This window comes from Drosophila sulfurigaster, chromosome 3 (genome assembly GCF_023558435.1).
Source record: "Drosophila sulfurigaster albostrigata strain 15112-1811.04 chromosome 3, ASM2355843v2, whole genome shotgun sequence".
NCBI classification, from domain to species: domain Eukaryota; kingdom Metazoa; phylum Arthropoda; class Insecta; order Diptera; family Drosophilidae; genus Drosophila; species Drosophila sulfurigaster.
Genome location: NC_084883.1, coordinates 15,990,671 through 16,014,208, shown reverse-complemented (window position 1 = coordinate 16,014,208; position 23,538 = coordinate 15,990,671). Strand labels below are relative to the sequence as shown.

Here is a 23,538-nt window from a genome sequence, read left to right as displayed (position 1 = left end):
CACACAAAGCGACACAGATAGAAAAGCAGACAGAGAAAGATAGAGAGACGAGAAAGACTAGAGAGAGAGACGGAGTATACATACATTTACATTTCTATATATTGCGGCAAACTTGATGTACTCGAACAAAGCGCTGAGCAAACTTGCCAACGGCAAAGCTAAATCTAAGCCAACAGGCAGTTGGCCCACACTTTACCATTGCCTTTGCCTTTGCCTTTGCATATGGCAAACGACGCGCGCTCAACTGGAAGCTGTTAAATATCGAACACACATTTCTACATTTGCCACTTGCCACATGCTGCTGTCTCCTGTCTGCTGTCTGCCACCAAATGGACCCAGCACTGACTTTGCTAAATGGTCCGAGATTTGTGCGACACTTTCTGCTGCTGCCGGACCAGATAAGCCTGATGCATGGGCGAAAACTTTAAGTTAGTCGCTGCACCTTAAATACAGCAGAGATTTGAAGTAGAAGTAAAAACATGTAATTGACATTAATTAAGCAAAGAAATCTTGAAAACAATTTACTGAATTTTTGGGCAAATGTTATACGAATTCTTGTTTAAATTTCCTTTTTTGGAAATTATGAAAAATGAAACAGGTATTCCGTTGGCATTCATTTTTTATGAGCTTATCAGACACAGACTGTCGCACATCTGACAAGTTGCAGCACGGGGCACGCACTCGACTTTGACTCGCAGCCAGACTTCAAACTCTGACTGCCAAAGGCAAGAAAAAGCCAAGTAAAAGGCAAGCAAAAGTCAAGACGAGTCGAGTTGGAAATGTGTCAACACCTGGTGTTGTCGCTGCGACAACATTGCCACTCTAGAAACTCAACTGATTTTTCTTTACCGTTTTCATAGAGTAATTGCTTTCTGTTGTTGCCTTTGCTGCTTGTCACATGCCGCACGCTGGCATTTGTCTTAATAAACTTGACTCCGGCGTCTGACGCTGGCATTTGGCCACATTCTGTGCCATTAACTTGGCGCTTGCAGCTCAGTTGCCAACGAACCAATTTGGTGGCCATTGCAAGCTTCAATCATTGTAAAATTAACGCCATAAAAAATGACGCACTTCTTGTGAGAAAAGCGTAAAGGCAAGCAGCCGCAACAAAGCTGCCAGCCAGCCAACAGCAACTCAAGTAAAATCAAATAAAAATCAACTGCTGACTCAGTTCGTCTGGAAAGCCCCAAAACAGAACAGAGCCAGAGAAACACAAGAGAATAGAACTCCGAACAGAGTGCGGCATGCAAAGTAGAGATAAGAAGTGGAAAAAGAGAAAAAACGTAGAAATAAAAACAACAACATGCAAAATTGTGGCAAGACAAGGATGGGCGTGGCAAGGCGGCAAGTCATTTACATGGCCACAAAATACAACAATGAACGACGCAGCAAAACAGAAATTGTCGAGCGGGGAGTTGAGGGAATTGCAAACGCATGAGTGCGTCTGCTGCTTGCCCAGTTCTTGCCTGTGTGTGTGTGTGAGCATAAGTACAACACACCAACACAGATAGACACACTGGCAGATGGGCCATCAGAGGCGATTTGGGCTAAACCGAATGCATTGGCCAGAGCAAGACGAAGAAGATGAAAAAAAAGGTGTGAGAGGCGCCTTGGAGGAGTAAAACAAATGATGCAAATACGTTTTCAAGGCAACAACAGCCGACGAGGGCAAAAGGAAAGCGAAAAAGAAAAATATACGTGAATTTTTCTTGGCACATGGGCAATTTTTACCTGCTGGCAGTTCGCAGTTTGGAAGCTGTTGCCGTTGGAAGTTAAGTATACGTAACGTAAACGCAAATTTAATGCTTGAAAAATTCGCTTAAATGGATTTAAGTGCGGCATTATTTTTTTGTACTTCTTTTCAAGCAGCTTCTCTGTTCTGTGTTCTCTGTGCTTGAGTGTGAGAGTGTGCGTTATCTTTGTGGCCAACGTTTTGCCTGGCAGATAAATGAAAATCTTCAAAAAGATGAAGTAGCAGTCCCCAGCCAAAGGCCTTGGCCTCATCGTCGAGCTGCTTAGGCTTTAGTGTTTATTGTGGCTACTTATCGTCTCAATACAGCGATGAGGTTCAGCTTGTGACTTGGCCGAGATTATTATGGGAAGGGGCAGCATTCAGATTACGTATACGCAATTTAAAATTAATCAATGCATTTGCATGGCCCAACGACAGTTAGGCAAAGGGTTCTACAATTAATTACACATTTGTTTGCTTAGCACGCACAGCGAGACTTACATACGTACAACATCAACAACAAGCACATCAACAATAGCAGTAATAGGAGCGACAACCAAGTGCATTTGCATATTAAACTAGGCGACCCAGATTCGCAGGCCCAAAGGGACCTCTACAATTTATGTCGTATGCATAGAAAAGCAATCGCTTGCGAAGCCCTCTCTCAACTTACGAGCTGCTTACCAGCTTGCTTGGCACTAATGCATTTGCTTGATTCGAATCATTCGCATTTCCATTCAATTGTAGCCTGTGTAGCTGTTTAGCAGTAGGCCAAGGAGAATCGCGGCGATGAGATGGAAATTTATATGCTGACGCAGCATATAATCTACGCGGATAGCGCTTAACCTCTGACCCTGATATTTAGATTCAAGCACTCGCTTATCGATGGCAGCAGCAGCAGCAGCAGAAGTTGGGTGTTGGGGGACGCCAAAGGCACTCAAAATTTACGACTTGTCTGCCTCGTCGTTCCACAAGCCACACAGTTTTTTATAGGCAATTAAATTCTATAAGCCATGGCAACTGAACTGAGCGGAACTAAACAGCCTCTTTCTCTCTCACTGTATATGTGTGTGTGTCGACCACTTGTAGGGTCTCCATTTCGTTTTTTTGTTGTATTTTCGAGATTTGCATATTGTCTGCTTACGATCAACTACATTTTGTTAAAGCTTAATAGAGCAGACCATCACACCAAAAAAAAAAAAAGGTCAAATGGAAAATGGAAAATGAGTGAGCAGCAGATAAAAAGAAAGGCAAAAACCTCGAAGCAAAACAGAGCACGCTGACGGGTTTTCGGTCAGTGATAACCTTCAGTATTATAGTGTGAAGTAATGAATATTAAAATGAAATTTACAGGGGACACACAAACACACACACATACGTGAATACACACAGAGTTGTACACTCGCATAGATGGATGGAAAATCGAAGACGCAGACAACGAAGCACGTTGACAGAGAGCAAATATTTTGACAGCTGTCAGTTGAAGAAAATGATTTTACATTTTCCCTTTTTTTGCTTTTGCTGTGCCCGGGCGGCGCCTCCTTCTTTGTGTATTTTAACGGTTATTGTGTGTGTGTGTGTTTGTGTGCGTATGTGTCCCTTTCACACCACCTATTGGGGTAGGGTCCTTGTAGAGGGAGAAAGAGAGAGGGAGCTAGAGGGAGAGAAGGTGCCGCATGCCAAGCTGATAGACAGGCAGACAACGTGACTGCTCCTTTAACACCAATTGCTTTTTAATGCATGCATGTCCTGGCACACTGAAGGAGAGAGAGAGAGAGACAAACGATGAGAGTGAGAGGGGAGTCAAAGAGGGAGATAGCGCGTGAAGTCTGGCAAAGCAAATATGTGTGTACGCAGGACGTTTAAAAAATTGATTGACATTTTTGGTGAGCACACACATTTCGTCTTATTTTATATGCAAAACAGCAGCACACTCACATACTTACACACACACACACACAAACACACTTACAGTATGGCCATGCATACATATGTCAATGTCGCGCTGACAGACAATAATGACGTTAAAATGCTCAACATTTTCCTGCCGCTATTTGGGTCGCTTCGTCATTCACTCGATGAAATACCCCGAAAAACAGAACCCCGAAAACTGTAATACAGAATTGCTAAAAAAAAAGATGGCCTTTGAATGTCAATGTGTGTTCAATAAAGAGCCAAGGTCTATATATGAAAATGAGATGAACAATAAACAGATTTTGCACTTCAGTTTTCTGAATTGCCCTTTTCTCGCTTTTCATTGATTTTATTTTTAAAATCTGGCTGACATTGATTACAGGTTTGTCTGCCAAAATTAGAATTTTAAAAAAGATTAACCGAAATATAAAAATATAACCATATTTGATTGAGTTTTATTTGATTAGCAACGTCAGTTACACTACAAATTTAAATCAGACTTTTTAGCATTTTTCTGCCGAGTTCTCCAAATCCGGATACTCCCAGGTTTCGGGTAAAGAAGGTCCATAGGTCAAGCGATACAAATAGCTGTGCAAAAATGTACAAAGATCTTTGGGCTTAGGATGCAAATTGGATAGATCTGCAATCGAAAGTAGAATAACATATTTGCAAATCATTAAATCAAAAATATACCATTTTCTTCTAAGTATTTGGCTACATTCAATGCAACTTCAAAGGATAAATCATTGACGTCACGAATTGGGGGATACAAATTGCCAGATTCTAAATCTTCATCTGATGTATAGTTGGCCACAACTCGAGCCACATTCAGGAATATCTGATGGGGCAGATGACGAGCTCGCATACTCAGAGCACCAAGAGCTATACCGGGAAAGACAAGACAGTTGTTGGCCTGACCGGTTGTGTGGCGTTTGCCATTGATAACAACTGGGGGGAACGGTGATCCAGAGCTGAAGATAACGCGACCCTATTGAAGAAATTAAATAAGTATATAAATAATGAAACAAATAAAAACTTATAAATAAAAGTAAGAAAGTGTGAGATACTCGCTACTATTTTCAATAAAAGTAACAGAGTGCGGTATTATTCTCAAAATACAGGAAACTAATAGTGGAATATACTAAAATATACCCAAGGCCATATTTTATGTATCGATAAACAAAATATACCCATGGTTATATTAGGTATTTTGATATAATATTACATTTTAAATATACCATAGAGTGGGGAACGGACAGACAGACAGACGCATATATGGACATGGCTATATCGGGTATAATAATATTAATATTCACCTCAGTGTGTTCAAATGCCTGCTCAGCTGTGCACTCGGCATTGGATGTGGGATTGGAGAGGGCAAAGATTACAGGGCGTTCATTGTATTCTGCCATCAGACGCAGCACTTGTTCATTGATCAGTCCTCTTGTGCCAGTGGCAGCCAAGAGTATGGCAGGCTTTAGTTTTTCCACAGCCATCGCTAGATCTTTTATTGGCTCCATTTGCTTTGCATAGCGACATGTCTCTTCATTCAGACCCTTCGATTCTGTGGTGAGGAGACCATGTTGCTCAAGAACGTAGATATTTTTGTGGGGGCGTCCTCTTCGCTGACTCCACGCGATATTAGCTCTTTGCACAAAAGGTTCGCAATGCCAATGGCAGCGCTGCCTGCGCCAACAAAAAAGAAACACTTGATCCTCCAGCTGACACTTCAGCAGTCGCTCGGCAGCCAAAAATCCAGCCAGACCCGTGGCAGCTGTGCCCTGAATATCATCATTGAAATAGCTGTACTTGTACTGATACTTTCGGAGGAACTTGTAAGCATTCGGTGTGGCAAAGTCCTCGAAATGTATGAATGTGTCATCGCCAAAGCACGTCACAGCCGCCTGCATAAATTCCTCCACGAAATCATCGTATTCGGCGCCTCTGATTCTCTTAACACGAGCGCCCACGTAATGTGGATCGTCGAGCAGCAACTGATTGTTGGTGCCCACGTCTAGCGTGATGGGTAAAAGAATTTGCGGTGGTACCCCGCCAAGTGCGGTGTAAAGAAATAGCTTGCCCAAGACAATGCCCATGCCATTAGCTGCCATGTCGCCAAGCCCAAGGATGCGTTCGCCATCTGTAACGCAAATGCCACGCACACTTTGCACGCGCCAATTCTTGAGCACATCGATAATATGACCACGATCATAGAGCGTCACATACATGCCCATACCCATGCGGTAGACCATGGAGAACAGATTGACAACGCTGCCAACCGTTGGCGTATACATGATGGGCAAAGCCAGCTCTGCATTCTCGCTGATGAAACGATAGAAGATGCGTTCGTGCAGCGATCGCAGTGACATCAGATACGTATACTGACCGAGTGGATCTTTGCGCGACATAAAGTTGTTCTTGGCCACTTCGACAACCTCTTCCATGGATCGAAAATTGCAGGGCATCAGACCGTGAACGCCCAGCAATTGGCGTTCCTTTAAAGTGAATGCGAGTCCCTGCCAAAGACACTGATGTAATATTTGCCGTGGAATGCAAGTTTACGCACCTTGTTCAAGCGGGAATTCATGATGACATCCGAGTTATTTCGCACTATTTCACTGTAGGGATCTGAGTGTGTACAACGCCTCACATGATGGCAGATTCGCAGCCAGTTACGCGGAGAGATGCGTGCAATCGAATTTACGTTTATCCCTTTGAATGCCATATATAAAAAATCAAATAGTAAAAATCATAAAAAAATAAAAGACTTGGCTACACACGACTTTCAATTTACTTTGCATCAAAAACAAACTAAAAACGAAATCAAATATTTCAAGGCTAGCTGCGTTGCTTGTTCGTCTTCTTTTCCCACTCGTCCGGCAACGGACATGAGGGCAACTCTGGATATTCCCAGACGGGCGGCAACGATGATCCGTAATTAGTATAATATTGCTGCTGCTTGATGAAATCACTGATATCATCAGGCTTCGGAAAAACATTGCTCAATCCCTTGTCGAAGAAATATTTCGCCACATTCACGGCAATGTCGAATGCCACATCGCAAGCTTCGACTGTAGTCGGAAAGAGTTTCTCTTCGCCCGGATAGTGTTTCTCCGCATAGTCGGCTAGCGTTTTAGCAGCAACCAGAAATACATCATCGGGTATTTTAAAAGGTCGCGTACACATCACGGCCAAGGCGACGCCGGGAAAGGCAAACGAATTATTTGCCTGCCCGGGAACAATGCGTTTTCCATTGAATACCACGGGCGGAAAGGGGGAGCCGGAACAAAACAGAGCACGACCCTGACAACAAGATGAAATATAGTGAAAAATAAGAAAAGAGGTATTTAATATGTGTGCTAACCTCGGTGAAGTTGTAGGCCTGCTCGGCGGTGCATTCAGCCTTGGTTGTTGGATTCGAAACTGCGAATATCGCTGGCCGTTCATTATGCTTTCCCATCGTGCGAAGTACCTTCTCTGTGAAGATGCCAGCCGAGCCGGTAGCACCCAACAATATAGATGGCTTGAATTTCTCCACCATTTCCTCGAGGCTCTTTATCGGTGGCATATCCTTGCGGAATGGCTTCAAGTCTGGTATCATTTCTTTGGTTTCTTTGGTGACCAGTCCAAACTGGTCGGCAATGTATATATTCTTGTAGGCGTCCTTCTCGCTGACATTGCGCTTCAGCAGCTCCTTGATGACCAGCTTTGCAATGCCTAGACATGCGCTGCCAGCGCCAGCCATAAATATAACATGATCTTGCAGCGGCTTCTTTGAAATACGCTCCACGCCTAGGAATGCTGCCAGCCCAGTGGCAGCTGTGCCTTGGATATCATCATTGAAATAGCAATAGCAATCCTGATACTTATTGATGAACTTAAACGCATTCGGCGTCGCAAAGTCTTCGAAATGTATGAGTGTTTGCGGTCCCCAGACCTCGACCACAGCATCCATGAATTCTTGCACAATCTCCTCGTATTCGGGACCCCTCAATCGCTCCTGACGTATGCCAATGTACAGGGGATCAGCGAGATGCGTCTGATTATTAGTGCCCACATCCAGGACGGCGGGCATCAGGAACTGCGGTGGTATGCGGCCAAGGGCGGTGTACAAATCCATTTTGCCCACTGAGATGCCCATGCCATTGGCCCCCTGATCGCCCAAGCCGAGAATGCGTTCGCCATCCGTAATGCAGACGGCACGAATTTCTGGTTGAGGCCAGTTCTTCAGCACATCGATCACGTGACCTTTGTCGTATCGCGTCACATACAGCCCAAGGGCGGTATAGTGCAAAAGGCTGAACTTGACACACGCTGTACCTACCGTGGGCGTGTATATGATGGGCATACACTCGTTCACTCTTTTGGAGAGAAACTCGTAGTAGAGACGTTCATGGCGTTGTCGTAGTGCCCGCAAGAATATGTAGCGATGCAGATCGGAAGTCTGGTTAGCGAAACTCTCAGAGACCGCATACAACTGCTGCTCCATTGTGCGATATGCAGGCGGCAGAAGTCCACACAAACTTAAACGTTGACGCTCCTCATATGTGTAGGACATGCCCTGTAAAAAGAAGCATGCTTAAAGCGGGTAACTTCTCCATAACATCAGCAAACCTTATTGTACTTCGGGTCCACAGATTTCCGATAATCACTTTTCGCAATCGTTGGCATCCAATGGGAGTATCGCACAGTGGTAGAATTTGGTTGCCTTTTGTGGCTCATCGACCATCTGATATCGATTTAGTATTGAAAGCTATTAAAAGTCGTAATAAAACTCACCCGATGCCGCGCCCTAATCCATGCAGCACTTGTCTCTGAGCCATACTCTAAATTTAATCTCTAAACAAAAAAAAAAAATACAAGACAAAATATAAACTTTAAATAAGGTTGTCATCTGAATAGCTTCCTGTGATTTGTAGGATAGATTGCAATGAAATTAGTTGAACAACAATTAATTCAATTGAGAGAGATTGTTAAACATGACTGTTCTCACAGTTACATTACAAATTGTAAAATTCGAAACAAGCAATGGAAATTTGCATAAGGGTCAACTAGCCAGTTGGCTAGCTGAGCCTGCTGACAATACTATTTAGATGCTTACTTATTATTCATTATGTATTATTATGCAAATCACTGGGCAACTCAATGTCTAAGGCTTTGCTCATTTTAATGAGCATGTTTTCTTTTTCTTTGCCCAAAGTTGTTGTCGTGTCGTGCTGCCTTTTGGGAGGTGGCCTATTGTCAGTGGGAGCTCATTAGATGTCGTTTCATTTTGGGATGTTGACATCCACACAGCGAGACAGAGAGAGAGAGAGAGAGAGAGAGAAAAGAGAGAAGAAGTAAGAGATTGAGTCGATGTGAAACAAAGTATAAAGTGGAAAATGGGAACAACACAAAATTGACTCTTAGCGCTGCCATCAAAGGATTTGTGTTTTGAAATAAAAAAGTTGCCTACTTTTCAGCGCATCAGCGCATTGCTTACTAATTGCGCCAAATTAGTTGACAACTTAATGTCGTAAAAATTTTAGCTAAATGCCTCAATCTTTCGTTAATGACATTGACAGTGGAGCCACGAAGCATTCGCCGTCGACGTCGTCATCGTCCACATACATATAAGCATGTATTTTTGGAGGACGCGAGGCACGTGACGTTTCCTAGTACGTGACATTCTAACCGCATTCGTTGTCAAATCTGCAAGGCTTTTTCGCCTGTTGTGTTTGTTTACCAAGTGTGTGTGTGCTTGAGTGTGTGTGCATTGTTCTCTCATATTAGAAGTATACATGACTTCTTTTGTCTGGGAGTCTGCGCCTGATGCCGCCCCATAAATTAGCTTTGTGTGCCTAAATTATAATAGTTTAATTAGTTTTTTTGTACGCCTGACACACGCTGCTGCTGACAGTTTCATTAATAGATGCATGAACTTTAATTAACTCAAGTCAAAAAGTCAACCCACTGAATAACCTTTAAAAACAACAATATCGCTCGCTCTTGTATTTTACCCTGCGTATACGCAATATGCTTAATCTTTCTTATTTCTATTATTTACAGAACATGTCAGAGACTTTAGTTGTGGGCCGCTGCACTATAAAACCTTCTACATGGATGAGCGCAACAATGCGCTCTACGTTGGCGCCATGTAAGTATCCTTATCCTATAACCATATCCGAGCTAAGGAATAACCACGACTTTGACTCTTTTTCGACCAAGTGTTAGATTTATAAGTAGACGGGGAAACTATGCAGACCAAGTTCTTGATGTTCTCGCATCTGTGTGCGCCTCACACCAAACTGTGATAATTACACGCTTCCGGTCTGACTGTGCGAATTTCCGGTTGCAGGCGTAGCAGCTACTTTTGCTGCTGCATATTTCATTTTCGGTCGAGAGTTTGTTGCCAACACTGTCGGCATACATAATTATGAATTAATGCGGTAGGGTAAGGGGCCAGAGGCTAGGGGTCGAGACAGGTCGGGGGGTTGAGAAGAGGAGAGAGAGAGAGGGCAAAGCCAGGTCAGACTAGTTCTCCAGCTCAATTTGACAATGGACGTCGTTTGCTCATTTGTCTGCCGCAAGTTTAACATGGCCGCATTTTAACAGTTGCGGTCTCTCGAGTCGCCTAACGAGGGACGTGCGAGGGGGGTTCAAAAGCAGCCAAACAAAGTAACCAAAATTACCACTTGACTCGTGCGCCATTTTTCCAACGCAGCCACAGCACCGTCAGAGGGCGGCGGTCGTCGGAGCATCATCGTCAGTGGGTCCTTCGTCTCCTGCTGCTGTTGCTCTTGCTAGTACCGAAATGAAGATTAATGGTTCAGAGTTGTTGAGGGCCAGCGACAGCGCCTAAAACTCTGCCGGAAACTACATAAAACACACTTTAGCACCGAGTTTTGTCGACGGCTTCCCCTTTTTCCCAGTTGAAACTTTGGAGTGGCCCTAAAAGTGCCACTGAAATTGCGGCTGCCGCTTAAAGTTCGCCATCGCAATTGTGTCTGTGTCTGTGTCGGCGTCTGTGTGAGTGTGTGGCAATATTGCGACAGCGACATCGACATCGATATATCCATCAATCAATCAATCAGTTGCAAGCCTTGGTGGCCATTGCAAACGCAGCAAAACGTAGCGACGCCGCAGGTGCGGCAAAGCCTAAAAGTGTGCGACGTTTTGCGGCATGTGCAACGCAACCATTTTTCAAAAAAAAATACACACACAGCAGGCAGACAGATAGAACGGGAACGGCACGAAAAAGACAATTTCAATTGCTTAGTCGTTGGCGTTGGTTTTATAATGACAAACTGACAAACTGATGATGCCTTCTGCTCGATGTCTAATGTGTCTATCTGTGTCACGCCCTTGCTGCACAGCATTAACTTATCGTATGTCACGGCACGAGTTCGGGATTAGCTCAAGTGTCACTTGCATGTCCTTATAAGATCCAAACGAAACAACAACAACAAAAAATAAATAAAAGAAAAAAACAAAGCGTAATTTATTTCCCATTATCTCTTGCAGGGATCGCATATTTCGCCTCAATCTGCGCAACATCAGTCAATCCATCTGTGAGGTAAGTGAAATGAAAGTGGAAGTGAGAACATTAAAGTGAAAGTCGTTGTGGAGATGGAATGTGGAATGTCAATTGATTGCAGGTGGAAAGGAAAATACGAAATAAATAGCGCATGTAAATGGACAAGATACACACAGAAGCTGACACTCTCAGCCACTTGAGTGTTGCTTGCCAGACAGCTAGACAAGGCAGGCAACCAAAGCAACCAAAGCAGCCAAGAAGGCAGGCAGGCAGGCAGGCAGGCAGGCAGGCTGGCAGTTGTTGACACACTCAGACACACACCTACATATGTTACACACACACACACACTCATACACACATATGCTGAACTCACTTGCAGGCTTTTCACCTGCGCAGACAGTAAAGTGGTTTTGTTGAGCGTCTCTACACGCTCCGCTTTCGGCTTCTGCTTGCTGCTCCATGCACTTTGTGTCATCTCCGCATCTCTGCATGCAAACATTTGCTTGCAATGTGCTGCTTTTCAAGTGTTTTGCTCTCAATTCCATTTACTTATGCATTTCGAAATATTCTATTTGCGTCCATCATAAATTGCATGTCAGCTATTTCTCCTTGAACTACATTTTCAATAAGCTAGCAAGCTCAAAATTGTTGAAAATATAAATAGAAGCAAAGTTTATTTTATTTATTTAAATTGTAAAATATTTTTATTCCAAATTTTGTATATTTAATCAATAGAATAGATAAAACGGTTGCAGCTTTTTAATAAATATTTAGAAATTATTCAAAAGTTCAGTTGTTTTTTCTAATTGCAATATTTAGTAATTATTTAAACGTTCAGTCGAGTTTTCAAAGCAAGAAAAGTTTGCATGAAAAGTTAAATTTTTTTTGGAAATATTTTGATTGAAAAGTTATCACATTCAATTGGAACAAGTCAGAAGAAAAAGATTAGGAAGTCTCTCGAAAATTTGCAAGAAAGGTTAATTTAAAATTAAGATTATTTGTAAATACTTTTTATTGAAAAGTTGACACAATAAATTATTAAAAGAGAATTGTATACTCAACGATTACAAATTCTCCATAAACAGTAATTATTAAAAGGTTGAACCATTTCTTCTAAGTAAGAAAGTTTTGCAACAAATTCCTCTGTGCAAAAGTCATTAAAATCCTTTCAGTGGTTTAGGGAATTTACGATATTCGGAACTGCAAGCCAAATCGCTGTCAAAAAAATTTGGATTTTTCTTTCCAGCTGCACTTCCGTTGTGAACAAGAGAGTGAGAGAGAGAGAGAGCTTGAAAGTTGGGTAGGCGGACAATTGAACTTTAATGATTTCGTCTTGAACTATCAATATCCGTTTCCGTTTCAAGTTCATTGCATTGGCATTGGCATTTCCCACTTGCCATTCTCATTTCGCATTTCGGATTCGCATTCGTATTCGCATTCGAATGGAGTAACCATTTGCTGCCGTTTGCCACATCTTTTGAGCCATCCTAGCGCCACTTTTGCCCCAGTTGCATCAAATGCTTTCAACAGCAATTATTTGTGCTCTCTCCCAAGCCCAAGCCCCAGAGATCCATCCGTTCAGTGCTCAGACTTTGGTCGAGCACAAATTGCGTTTCAAGTTGAATCTGAATCGAAGCACTTAGCCACAGCTCAGGGCTCCAAATGCGAGTGGCGTCGCCTTAAAGTGCAAAGCGTGTCTAGTGAGGCGGGCAAACTGTCAACAGGACAGGATATTGTGTTCTGTCCTCCGCCTCATGGCCAGAGCGCAAAGTGTGTCATTTCTCAGATTTCTATATACGTATATAAGTTGAGTTCTGCTTATTGATTTGCCGTGGAATGCACATGAACAATTGCTGAGACCAAGTACACACCAAAAAAAAAAAGAGCACAAAAAATGAACATTTATCGCGAACGTGCGACAATGCCAAGTCGCTGCTAAAATTGCCAAAGTTTTCCTTTATATTTTCAGTTTTTTTTTGTGTTCTTCTTGCTTCCGCGTTGGCGTTCAAAATTCAAGTGCAGGCGAAAATCGAATTAAATAAACAAATGCTCAACGTGAGTGAAATAACAACGGACAACAACAACAACAACAAGAACAAATAACAATAAATACAAAAAGCAGCAGCAGTGCCTCACCAGGCATCGACATCACACACACACATTCATTTCCCACACAACCACACGAGATGGGCGTCTTGATTGTACGTGTTTTGTGTGCTGGCGACACACACACATACACACAAACATACTCAGACGTACACAGTCGCATATACAAACAATCTTCAATTGTTGCTCTCTCGTTCTCGTTCTCCATTGTTGTTGTTTTGACTGTCGCGTCGCCTTCTTGATAAGCATGAAATTTTATCACGCTTTCAATAAACTTTTGGAATACTTGTTAAGCGTGTCGCATTCACCGAGCGACCCAAATTAAAGCGTATATAATATGTTAAAGTGTTTTTAAAATACCTCTATTGTTTGACTTCATACGCAACTTAAAGTTTGCTTTATTTCTTTGCAGCGCGATGTCTTAATACTGGAACCTACTGGATCCGACATCCTCAACTGTGTGTCCAAGGGCAAGAGAGAGGTACGTTTTGTGTTATATACAAACAGTCTAGATAACATATTGCTTTTGAGCTCATGCACATATTCATATCCCTTGCAAAATTTAACAAACTAAATTGCAAGTATTGCAAATATTTGAAAGCATCTATTTTGGCCATCATCTCGTTACCTGAAACTTATGCATTTGCCTTCATTTTCCTTCGCCCCCCCAAACACACAACTACACACTATTATTTTGTTACTTTAACTATTGTTTTCACTATCGAATACACACAATATTGGGCACACATCAAGAAGGTCGAGTGCCGGAATCATATTCGTGTCATCCAGCCGATGAACTTCAATGGACATCGCCTCTACGTTTGCGGCACTAATGCGCACAACCCCAAGGATTATGTCATAAATGTGAGTAACCGATTTGACAAGTAGCATAAGTATACAAGAATATATATGTATGTAAATAAGTCCTAGACTTTGTCAGCTAATTGTGTGCGTCACTCAAGGAGTTAATTTTGCTGGCAGCAATGCTAAAGAAACTCAAAATTAAAGTCAACTAATGCGCTTTACTCACCCTTCTCTCCTTTCTTGTGTTCTTTCTTTCTTCTTTCTCTCGCAGGCCAACTTAACACATTTACCCAGATCCCAGTACGTGCCCGGCATTGGGTTGGGCATTGGCAAGTGTCCCTACGATCCTGCTGACAACTCAACCGCCGTCTATGTGGAAAACGGAAATCCCTTTGGTTTGCCTGCGCTGGTAAGTCCAAGTCGTGGCAAGTCTCGCAAGTCGTCGTCGCAATGCCGACGGAAGGAAAAATAAAAGGGAAACAAAAAAGAAAAGTGAAGAAAAAAGAAACGAAAAATGTCAATTGTAATAAAATTACAAAAGTAAAGTAAAGGCAAAAGAAAAGGCAAAGGCAATGGCAATGGCAAAGGGCGAAAGGCGAAAGCGAGTAGAAAGTAGGAAGTAGGCAAGGAGAAGCGTCGCTTTGGGGCATGGGAACGTGGGGCATGTGGCAAGGGAGAAAAGCAAAGTTCTGGGAGGCCAAATGGCAAGAAATTTAAAAGAGTCGCAATAAAGCAGCTGAAATTAAATTAGAGTGAGGCACACACACATAGGGACTGAGAAGCTATGAAGTGAATCGGGTCTGAGGCACGTGCTTACACTTTACGCGTAATTGTGTGCGTGCCTGTGTGACTGTGTGAGTGCGCGTATGTGTGTGTGTGCCATGCCTTTCCTTTGCCTTGCAAAATCAAATTTCCCGAATATTTGGCGCTAATTTGCCTGCATTGCCAGCGATCCAACACAGAGACTAAGGTTAAATCCATTTGACTTTTCTTTTTTCTATTCCCCTTTCTTTTAGTATGCTGGAACAAACGCTGAGTTTACTAAAGCTGATTCCGTGATATTCCGTTCGGATCTGTACAACTTTACAACCGGTCGTAAAGAGGCCAACTTCAAGCGCACCGTCAAATACGATTCCAAATTACTGGACAGTAAGTTTTGTTTTCCATTTCATTAAATATTGTACAGAATTGATTTGAATTGGCATCCAGATCAACAAAAACAAAACACAATAATTTCCAATTAAAATCGTAACATTCATTTCATATTTTCCGAATATGTTTATTGCCACAACACAACAATTTCACTCAACAAAAAAGTACTTCGGATTAGCTTCAACTAATTTTGTTATTTAAACAATTTATTGCAAAATCCAACATTCCACAAATAGAAATTATGTTCGCATCGAAAATTCAACCAATTCTCTTCTCTTTTTATTGCAAACAAATTCGCTGCTAACAAACTAAATAAATGCAATTCAAAATGTGCAGTAAAAATTGATTGGAAGTCTACAATTCGAAGCACTCAAAAGCTTTTTTTGTTATATTTATTCAAATGAAAATAAAATTTCAAAATTTCTTTGTAATAAATACAAATAATATTTATTACTGAAATACATATTTTTTTTTAAAGAAATCAATTTTTCATTAGATTACATGATTTAAAAAAACTATTACTTAAGTGAAGCTCATAATTTCTTTCATTATGTACCCGCAATTCATAGAGTAAAAAAAGTAGCTGAAGTTAAAGTACATTGATCTATATTTTTTATTTAGCATATAAGTAGAACTATTTTTTAAATAATTTCAAATTTATTTGCAATTTAATTCAATTCACTTCATAATTTATTTCTTCTTTTAATATATATTTACTACTATACAAATAATTCTAATAAAGTATTTCGATAGTCACTTCAATATTTAATATAATTAAATTCAATTCATTAATGTTTCATTATTCTATACTATTTCAGAACCCAATTTTGTGGGCTCGTTCGACATTGGCGACTTTGTGTATTTCTTCTTTCGGGAGCACGCCGTGGAGTACATCAATTGTGGCAAGGCCGTCTATTCACGTGTGGCACGCGTGTGCAAAAATGATCGCGGTGGCAAGTACATGATCAGCCAGAACTGGGCGACGTATCTTAAGGCGCGGATGAACTGCAGCATATCGAGCGAGTTTCCCTTCTATTTCAACGAAATCCAATCGGTCTATAAGATGCCCAACGACGATAGCAAATTCTATGCCACATTTACAACGAACACGAATGGACTGATTGGCTCCGCGGTCTGCAGTTACGATATAAGAGATATCAATGCGGCCTTCGAAGGTTAGTGTAGAGGGAAAGAAGCTTTAAATGTGTGGGAGGGAGTGAGTCTGTGTGTGTGTGTGTCTCAGTGTGTGTCTCGGCAAGCGTAAGCACGAGATTTATTGCATTGGCAATAATTCTCTGTGGCGCCATTTTTACGAACGTGCATGTGGTAGCAGCTATGTTTGACTTCTTCCAACGTTTCCCATTACGTTTCAGGCTGCAGCTGCCGGAAGAAATTACGCTCACAGGTGCTGCCAGCTGTGTGTGTTTCAATGTGTGTGTTTACTGGTATCTATGCATGCTTGTGTGTGTCTGCCGTACACAGCAGCTTTGGCATTTTAGCGTTAAATGGCGCGAGTTGAATTGATGTGCCTCTGCCACTGCCTTTGCCACTGGGGAGGCTGCTGCTGCTGTTGCTGGCAAGCTCGATGCTTGGCTGGCTTTAAATGCTTTAACATTTGCCACAAAATGGCGTGCTGCTCGGCCAAGGGTAGCAAACAGCAGGCAGCAGGCAGTAACGGTAACAAGATATGCGTGACAGGTGTTAACAACGCCCATGCAGGCCTTTGTTGTTGCTGCTGCTGAGTTGCAACACGCAACTCACGACGCATGCAATTTGTAATGCAACGTCATATGCACACTAACAACAACTATGAAAAAAAAAATAGAATTCTGCTGGCACTGCATAAAATCTGGCATGCAACATGGCAAACGCATGTCATAATTTAATCCAAACTACTCGCAAAACGAGCGGCAGTCTCTCTGTCTCTCTCTCGCTCTCGCTCTAGAGCATGTGGCAAGTGCAAGCATGTACTTAAGTACGAATATATATTTCTATATGCTTGTTCTCTCTATTAACATGCAAAGTGCATGCTTTCAAATAGTAGTTGCAAATGCTCAAGTTTTGTATATGTCAGCACAGCACAACTACACACAGCTTGTATTCAAGCAAAACGCGACATCTACAGATGTGAAATTCATTTCCGTTGCAATTTCACTCGAATTCAATTTGTGCTGAAGATTAATCAGTTGTGTGCGGTATGACATGCTTGTAGAAAGATTGCGAATGGATTAAAGTGACATTCAAATATACCAGCATACATATCCGACTTCGTATTCGTATCCGTATGAATGAATTTATTTAGGCGACAGCTGCCAAAATCAAGTAGCGCCAATCACACAACTGTGCAACTGAATGTGCAGGCACTTTGTTGAAAAGTTCATTAACACCATAAAATTGTGTGTATGGAGCACTGCCAAGACCAAGATATAGACAGACAGACGAACATACAGACAGACGAACATACAGACAGACAGACAGACGGACAGACAGACAAATCACAGACTGATGGCGACACAGCGAGAGCAGTGAAAAAATCTGGCATACACTTAAAATTCATTATGCAATGTTTTGCGGGCATGTTGTAACACCCAGTGCGATATGTGTGAGAAAAAAATGCTCCAGAGCCAGAGCAATTAATTATGAAAAACAAATGATTATGCAGCAAATACTTTAAGTACTTGGCAGCAAACCGAACTCTCTCTCGCTCTCTCTCTCTCTCCCGCTCTCTTTGTGTAATTAGTAGTTCGAATTGCATGGTGTTTTTGTTTTTTGGTCAGACGCTGTCTGGCGTGGCCACAAATCAGCGCCAAGAGCTCGACAATTTATCATTTACCACACAGCTCGCTGACACACATAAATTTAACGTAGCATACTTTTCTGGGCTGCACTTTTATGCACTACATAAAATACAACTCACACTCTGTTTCTCTTTTTTCTGTTCTGTGTTCTGCGTAGGCAAGTTCAAGGAACAGGCGACATCGAATAGCGCTTGGCTGCCCGTGCTGAACTCTAAAGTGCCGGAACCACGTCCGGGCACATGCCACAACGACACCGCAACACTGCCGGACTCGGTGTTGAATTTCATACGCAAACATCCGCTAATGGACAAGGCGGTCGATCATGAATTTGGCAATCCGGTATTCTACAAACGAGACGTAATCCTCACCCGCCTTGTGGTCGACAAGTAAGTAAAATGTGTAAATGTATTCATTAGCGAGCTGCAGTTCTCTCCGTTTGCTGCTGGCAACAAGCCACGTATCTGTCTCTGTCTCTGTGTCTGTGTGTGTTTGTGTGTGTGTGATTCGCTTGTTGACATTTGCCAAGTTTATACAGAGTGCAGTCCTTGCGTTAGCCACAGCCACACAACACAGAACCCAATGCTGACATCTGGGAGCACTCGCTCACTGACAGCACAAATGTCGCTCCGGATTCTCCAACTGCTGCTGTTGCTGTTGCTTGTTTTTGTTGCTGGCTGTTGCTGTTGCTGTGTGCAGCATAACGACTTGTAAAATAACTTGGCCGGAACTTATGAGCAATGCGCCGCAGGATATGCTTTTAGTTAAACGTTTTGTTTTCCAACAGAGGACGCACAAACTTGCTCGCAACTCGCGTGCATTTGAGATTTGTTGAGCCAGCAAAAAAAAAAAAAAAACAAAACGAAGAATTTTACTGACTCTCTGCCATATTTATTATGCCTTGTCCTTATGCTTTCCTTCTTTCTCTTTTTCTCCCTCAGAATTCGCATCGACAAGCTGAACCAGGAGTTCCTCGTGTACTTTGTGGCCACGAGTCATGGCCAAATCTACAAGATTGTGCAGTTCATGCACTATGGCCAACGACACTCCAATCTGGTGGACATCTTTGAGGCTTCGCCACGCAACGAGCCAATTCGTGAGCTGACACTGAGTCAGAAGACTGGCTCACTTTATCTGGCCACCGATCATCAGGTGAAGCAAATCGATCTGGCTATGTGTGCGCGTCGCTACGACAGCTGTTTCCGCTGCGTGGCGGATCCGTATTGTGGCTGGGATAAGGAGGTGAATGCTTGTCGGCCGTATCAACTGGGATTGCTGCAGGATGTGGCCAACGAGACGTCGGGCATCTGCGATACGAGTGTGTTGCGCAAACGTGTCACCTCCTCCTATGGCCAGACGCTGCATCTGTCGTGCTTCGTCAAAATGCCCGATGTGCTGCGCAAGAAGCAGACGCGCTGGTATCATCATTCCACCGAGAAGGGGCGGTAAGTAATTCAATATATATATGACTGAAGCTAAAAGTGTCTTGAAGTAAGCGCGTCTGCACATATTAGGCAGACTCCTTGGAGACGCAGCTGTCTTTAAAAGACCGAGAGAGAGCTCTGAATGAAAATTGAAAGCAAATAATGAAATCGGAAGTGTAAGCGAAACTTTTGGTTCTTGCGTTGCCAATGCTGCGGTAAATTGACACTTTAAAATGCTGTTGAAGTCTGCTTTTTGGCGTTTACGCACCAGGACAACAACTGAACAGTTTTGAGTCAGAGCAGGAGTAGAAGCAGGAGTAATAGTCTGTCTGTAATGGAAAAAGTTTCAGCTGTTTAGCTGTTCAGCTGGCGCTGCCAAAGTTTCACACACTTTATATTGATTTTTATTGTTGCGTTTCCAATGAGCGAGAGAACGAGCGAGAGACACTTTTCCACTCGTACTACGAAAAATGGAAAAGCAACTCAAAATAGAAATGCGACTCATAGAAAATCTGCTTATCTTGCCTTTTCGGTCTGTCTCATTTCGTTTCATTCTGTCGTCTGGCAGCTACGAGGTTCGCTACACGCCCACCAAATACATCGAGACCAACGAGGGCGGCCTTGTCTTGTTGGCTGTGAACGAAGGCGATGGCGGACGTTACGATAGCTACTTGGATGGCACCCTGCTGTGCAGCTATGGCGTTACTGTGGATGCTCACAGGTGAGTCTACGCGGCAATTAAATTTACCGCTTGGGGCGTCAAAATATCCATTGTGCAATTAGAAAGTTGGCGCGCATTTGTTGAAAACTTTCAACTTTCGACGTTCGTCGTTCGACTTTTGCATGTTTCTCTGCTGCTGCTGATAACTTATTGTGCCACTCTGCTCTTATATTTCTTTTCAATACAGATGTTCGCCGCCATCGCAGAAACAGGACTACCAGAAGATCTATTCGCATTGGTGCAACGAGTTCGAGAAATACAAATCAGCCATGAAGCAATGGCAAGCCAAGCAGGAGGTAAGTGAAACGGATTTCAATTAAATATACATTTAACAACTGGCACAGCTGTTAAGCGAGAATAAAAGGGAGAGCAGAGCAGCTGCCTTTAATTGCTCGCCGTTAATTGTTTTAATTAATTTTTCATGCAAATCGCTGATGCTGTGTGCCTAATTTCCATGTTATTTTACTCGAGTCGAGTCGCTTGCAATTAACGAAATTATTTTTGGTTTTCTGATTTTTCCACCTGCGCTACCTCAGATTTGAGTCTAATTAAATTTGCGACTCTTGCCGCTTTTTTTTGTACATTGCAGCAATGCGGCCTGAAGGACAAGACGGCGCCAACCAGCAGCAATGGCAAACATGTCAACGATGTGTTCAGCAACGACGCCTTGGTCTGACCCAGAAGTAAGTATACGACTCGTAAGCCAAGTGCATATAGATTTCAGTTTATGTTTTATGTTCGACCCACCCCCGGTACACAGAATCCGAATAAAATGAAATTAACAAACTGCCTTTGCCTTTGCCCTCTTCTGCCTTTCCCCCACAAAAAAAAAAATGAAATAAAATAAATTCATGCTGCCCACACTCAGAGTACTTGTTCAGCTCTGAGGCCTTGTCGGCGGGTGTTCGTTCCACTTTCGGCCACCAATTGTACATTTTCACCTTGGTTATTGTGCTTGCCACGTGTACTACTAGTTTCTAAAGTCTCTAGTTAAAGTAAGTTGTTGTATAAATGTGCCTATATGTTAAAAACTCTTATTTGACTGGCTTGTAATTTATTAATTTATTATTCTTGTTTGTTTCTCTCTCAACTATTTGCAGCCGACGAGAACATTGATGACCAGGTGATAACTGATTAAGTAGCACCCAGAAAGCAGTGACAAGAGCCGAGCAACCAACTACAAAGACTGAAATTTTTAAGCTTTTGAAAGACAATATTTCAATATGTTTTCAATATGTGTTTGCTTCATTTACAAAAAAAAAAGAAAGGTACTCGTACTCGTATATAGAAATTGTTTAGTGCTCCTTTGTTTGGCATTCGAATATAATCTTATTATCTAAGCAACAAACCATCAACAACAACAAATACACACACACAACTAGCTAAACAAGTGTTAAGTAAACGTTTAAAAGTTACTAACAAAAGGATCCTGCCATAATGAAAATGGAAAATACGGTTTTACATACATAGAACAGAGTCTCTATTTCTAATTCTATTTCTATTTGCGATAACTCTTCGGAAAGTATCACGAAATTATTGCTAAGACTAACTTAACAAAAATGAAAACGAAAATGAAAATGAATATGAATATGAATGAAAGAAAATCCACCTACATGACATAATACTCGTACATAGACGAAGCTGAACAGGACTTCAAGGAGCTGCAACGACAGCAAACGAATGAAATAGAAATATTCAACGAATTTTTGCCTTTACTTTTTGTGTATATTACGTAATGCATTTGGATTTCTATTTCTATTTCCGTTTCCTGTTCCGTTCGTGTTTCTGTTCTGTTCTCATTTCTGTTTCTGTTTCTGTTTCGATTGTGGAAACAACTTTTGGCAAATCAAATACAAAGATTGTGTCGCTTGGCCATGGGAAAGATCTTAAACGAATTTGTATATTAACTAGCAATATTTGTTTAATAATTCTAGCAATAGTTATATAATACTTAATATTAAAATACAATATAGTATGTATCAATAAGTAGTACTTACTCAATAACAACAACTGGCTCTGGCCTCTGGCGTACATTGTATTTTATTGAACCAAAATTTCAAGATATTGCCAACATTTTGAACACGCACAGCCCAACTTTGGTCTCTAAGGTTAAGGTTAAGTATTGTATATAATGATATGCTTTAGTTATAATCGATTAAATGCATTTACAGCCACTAAGGATATATGTTTTATGAATGAATCCAATAAAAATTAGAATAGTCTTGGCCTTTGTTTTAGTCTGAGCAAGATAATAAATTGAAAATTTTGTGTACGCTGGAAACTTCGGTTCAGGATTGTTTTTACATTGTATATTTACGCATTTTATTTTCAACAAGTTTTTTGGCTAAACAAGAACACGCTAACGGCAATATTTGGCCGTCCTTGTATAGATTGGCGCGTTAGCCTAATGTTTACTATAAGCAATATATGCATACATATACACACATACATACATACACAGACACACATAGTTACTGCATTGAGACCAACATGCTCATCTACATAGACACATATAGAATATATAATACTTAAGTATAGCGTATTTATTATTAATCTTAGATCTAAGTAAGTTGGTGTGGCAAATACAGTTTAATAATGTTTAACGAAGTTTGGATGCTGTCTGTCGTGGGTCTATCTGAGAGATAGATATGGATAGAGCGAGACAGCTTCTGAAGCCATAGAGATACATCAGATAACTGCCAGATAAATGCCCCTATTCTCCTCCCCATTAAATAGTTCAATATGCGATAAACTTAAAACTTATCTAACTATCAACAATATTGAAATGCAAAAGACATGGAAAACTAAACGCTTCTCTGATCGGAAGGCCATTGAAGGTCGTCTTTCAAACGAAGAAAAGATATGAAAAGAAAAGCCCATAGGTACATTATTCGATGGTATTGTAGGTATATATGCGTAATTTAATAAATAATATTTTTCTAAAGGTTTTCTCAGACAAAAAACAAATGAAATAAAAAACAAAAAGAAACTAAAACTAAACAAAACAATTTTAATGTTTCCATCTAAAAGTTATCCACACACAACAACTTTTAGCTTAGTCCTTAGTAATATCCATTGTAAATGAATAAAAAGTGAAAAATACTCTTATTGTATTTTTGTCAGCTACTAATGCTCTGAGCTTCTAACTTGATACACAAACAAGTTTCTTTTGCTTTTTTGTAGACACAATTTGATTTAAGGTTTATTGTAAATAATTTAAAGATTATGTGAAATGTTTTGTATGACAATCACATGATGTTGAGCAAATGAAAATATATTGTATTATGACCCGTATAAATGAAGCAAATTGCAATGTCAGTAATTAATGAATTCAGAATGCAAATAAACGCAAACAAAAAAAATGAAAAACAAAA

General features: G+C 41.3%; 3 protein-coding genes across 5 annotated transcripts in view; 1 reads left to right on the top strand and 2 right to left on the bottom strand.

The window, feature by feature from the left end:
- LOC133840714 (semaphorin-2A) overlaps positions 1-23,538 on the top strand; it is a 67,512-nt gene extending 43,974 nt beyond the window's left edge. The window contains exons 3-16 of one of the 3 annotated variants that reach the window (XR_009894206.1): positions 9,695-9,782; positions 11,150-11,201; positions 13,681-13,749; positions 14,022-14,132; positions 14,344-14,481; positions 15,089-15,221; positions 16,043-16,399; positions 18,180-18,408; positions 18,961-19,464; positions 20,012-20,164; positions 20,352-20,460; positions 20,754-20,847; positions 21,033-21,159; positions 21,265-23,538. Coding sequence is in view for 2 of the 3 variants with exons in the window: in XM_062272698.1 (XP_062128682.1) it covers positions 9,695-9,782; positions 11,150-11,201; positions 13,681-13,749; positions 14,022-14,132; positions 14,344-14,481; positions 15,089-15,221; positions 16,043-16,399; positions 18,180-18,408; positions 18,961-19,464; positions 20,012-20,164; positions 20,352-20,460; positions 20,754-20,840 (2,030 nt within the window). In the remaining variant the exon portion in view is untranslated. The remainder of the gene's footprint in view (positions 1-9,694; positions 9,783-11,149; positions 11,202-13,680; positions 13,750-14,021; positions 14,133-14,343; positions 14,482-15,088; positions 15,222-16,042; positions 16,400-18,179; positions 18,409-18,960; positions 19,465-20,011; positions 20,165-20,351; positions 20,461-20,753; positions 20,848-21,032; positions 21,160-21,264) is intronic. The other 2 variants (XM_062272699.1, XM_062272698.1) reach the window with 2 other exon arrangements.
- On the bottom strand, positions 4,080-6,371 carry LOC133840716 (NADP-dependent malic enzyme-like). The gene is given in 6 exon segments (XM_062272702.1): positions 4,080-4,286; positions 4,340-4,634; positions 4,963-5,253; positions 5,256-5,345; positions 5,347-6,162; positions 6,213-6,371. Coding segments are annotated over 6 exon segments (1,788 nt in total). The 3' UTR covers positions 4,080-4,149.
- Positions 6,420-8,586, bottom strand: LOC133840715 (NADP-dependent malic enzyme-like). Its single transcript, XM_062272700.1, has 4 exons — positions 8,426-8,586; positions 8,261-8,375; positions 7,011-8,207; positions 6,420-6,949 (listed from the first exon to the last, which is right to left on the bottom strand). Exons 1-4 carry the CDS (start codon positions 8,467-8,469, stop codon positions 6,485-6,487), a joined length of 1,821 nt encoding a protein of 606 aa, XP_062128684.1. The 5' UTR covers positions 8,470-8,586; the 3' UTR covers positions 6,420-6,484.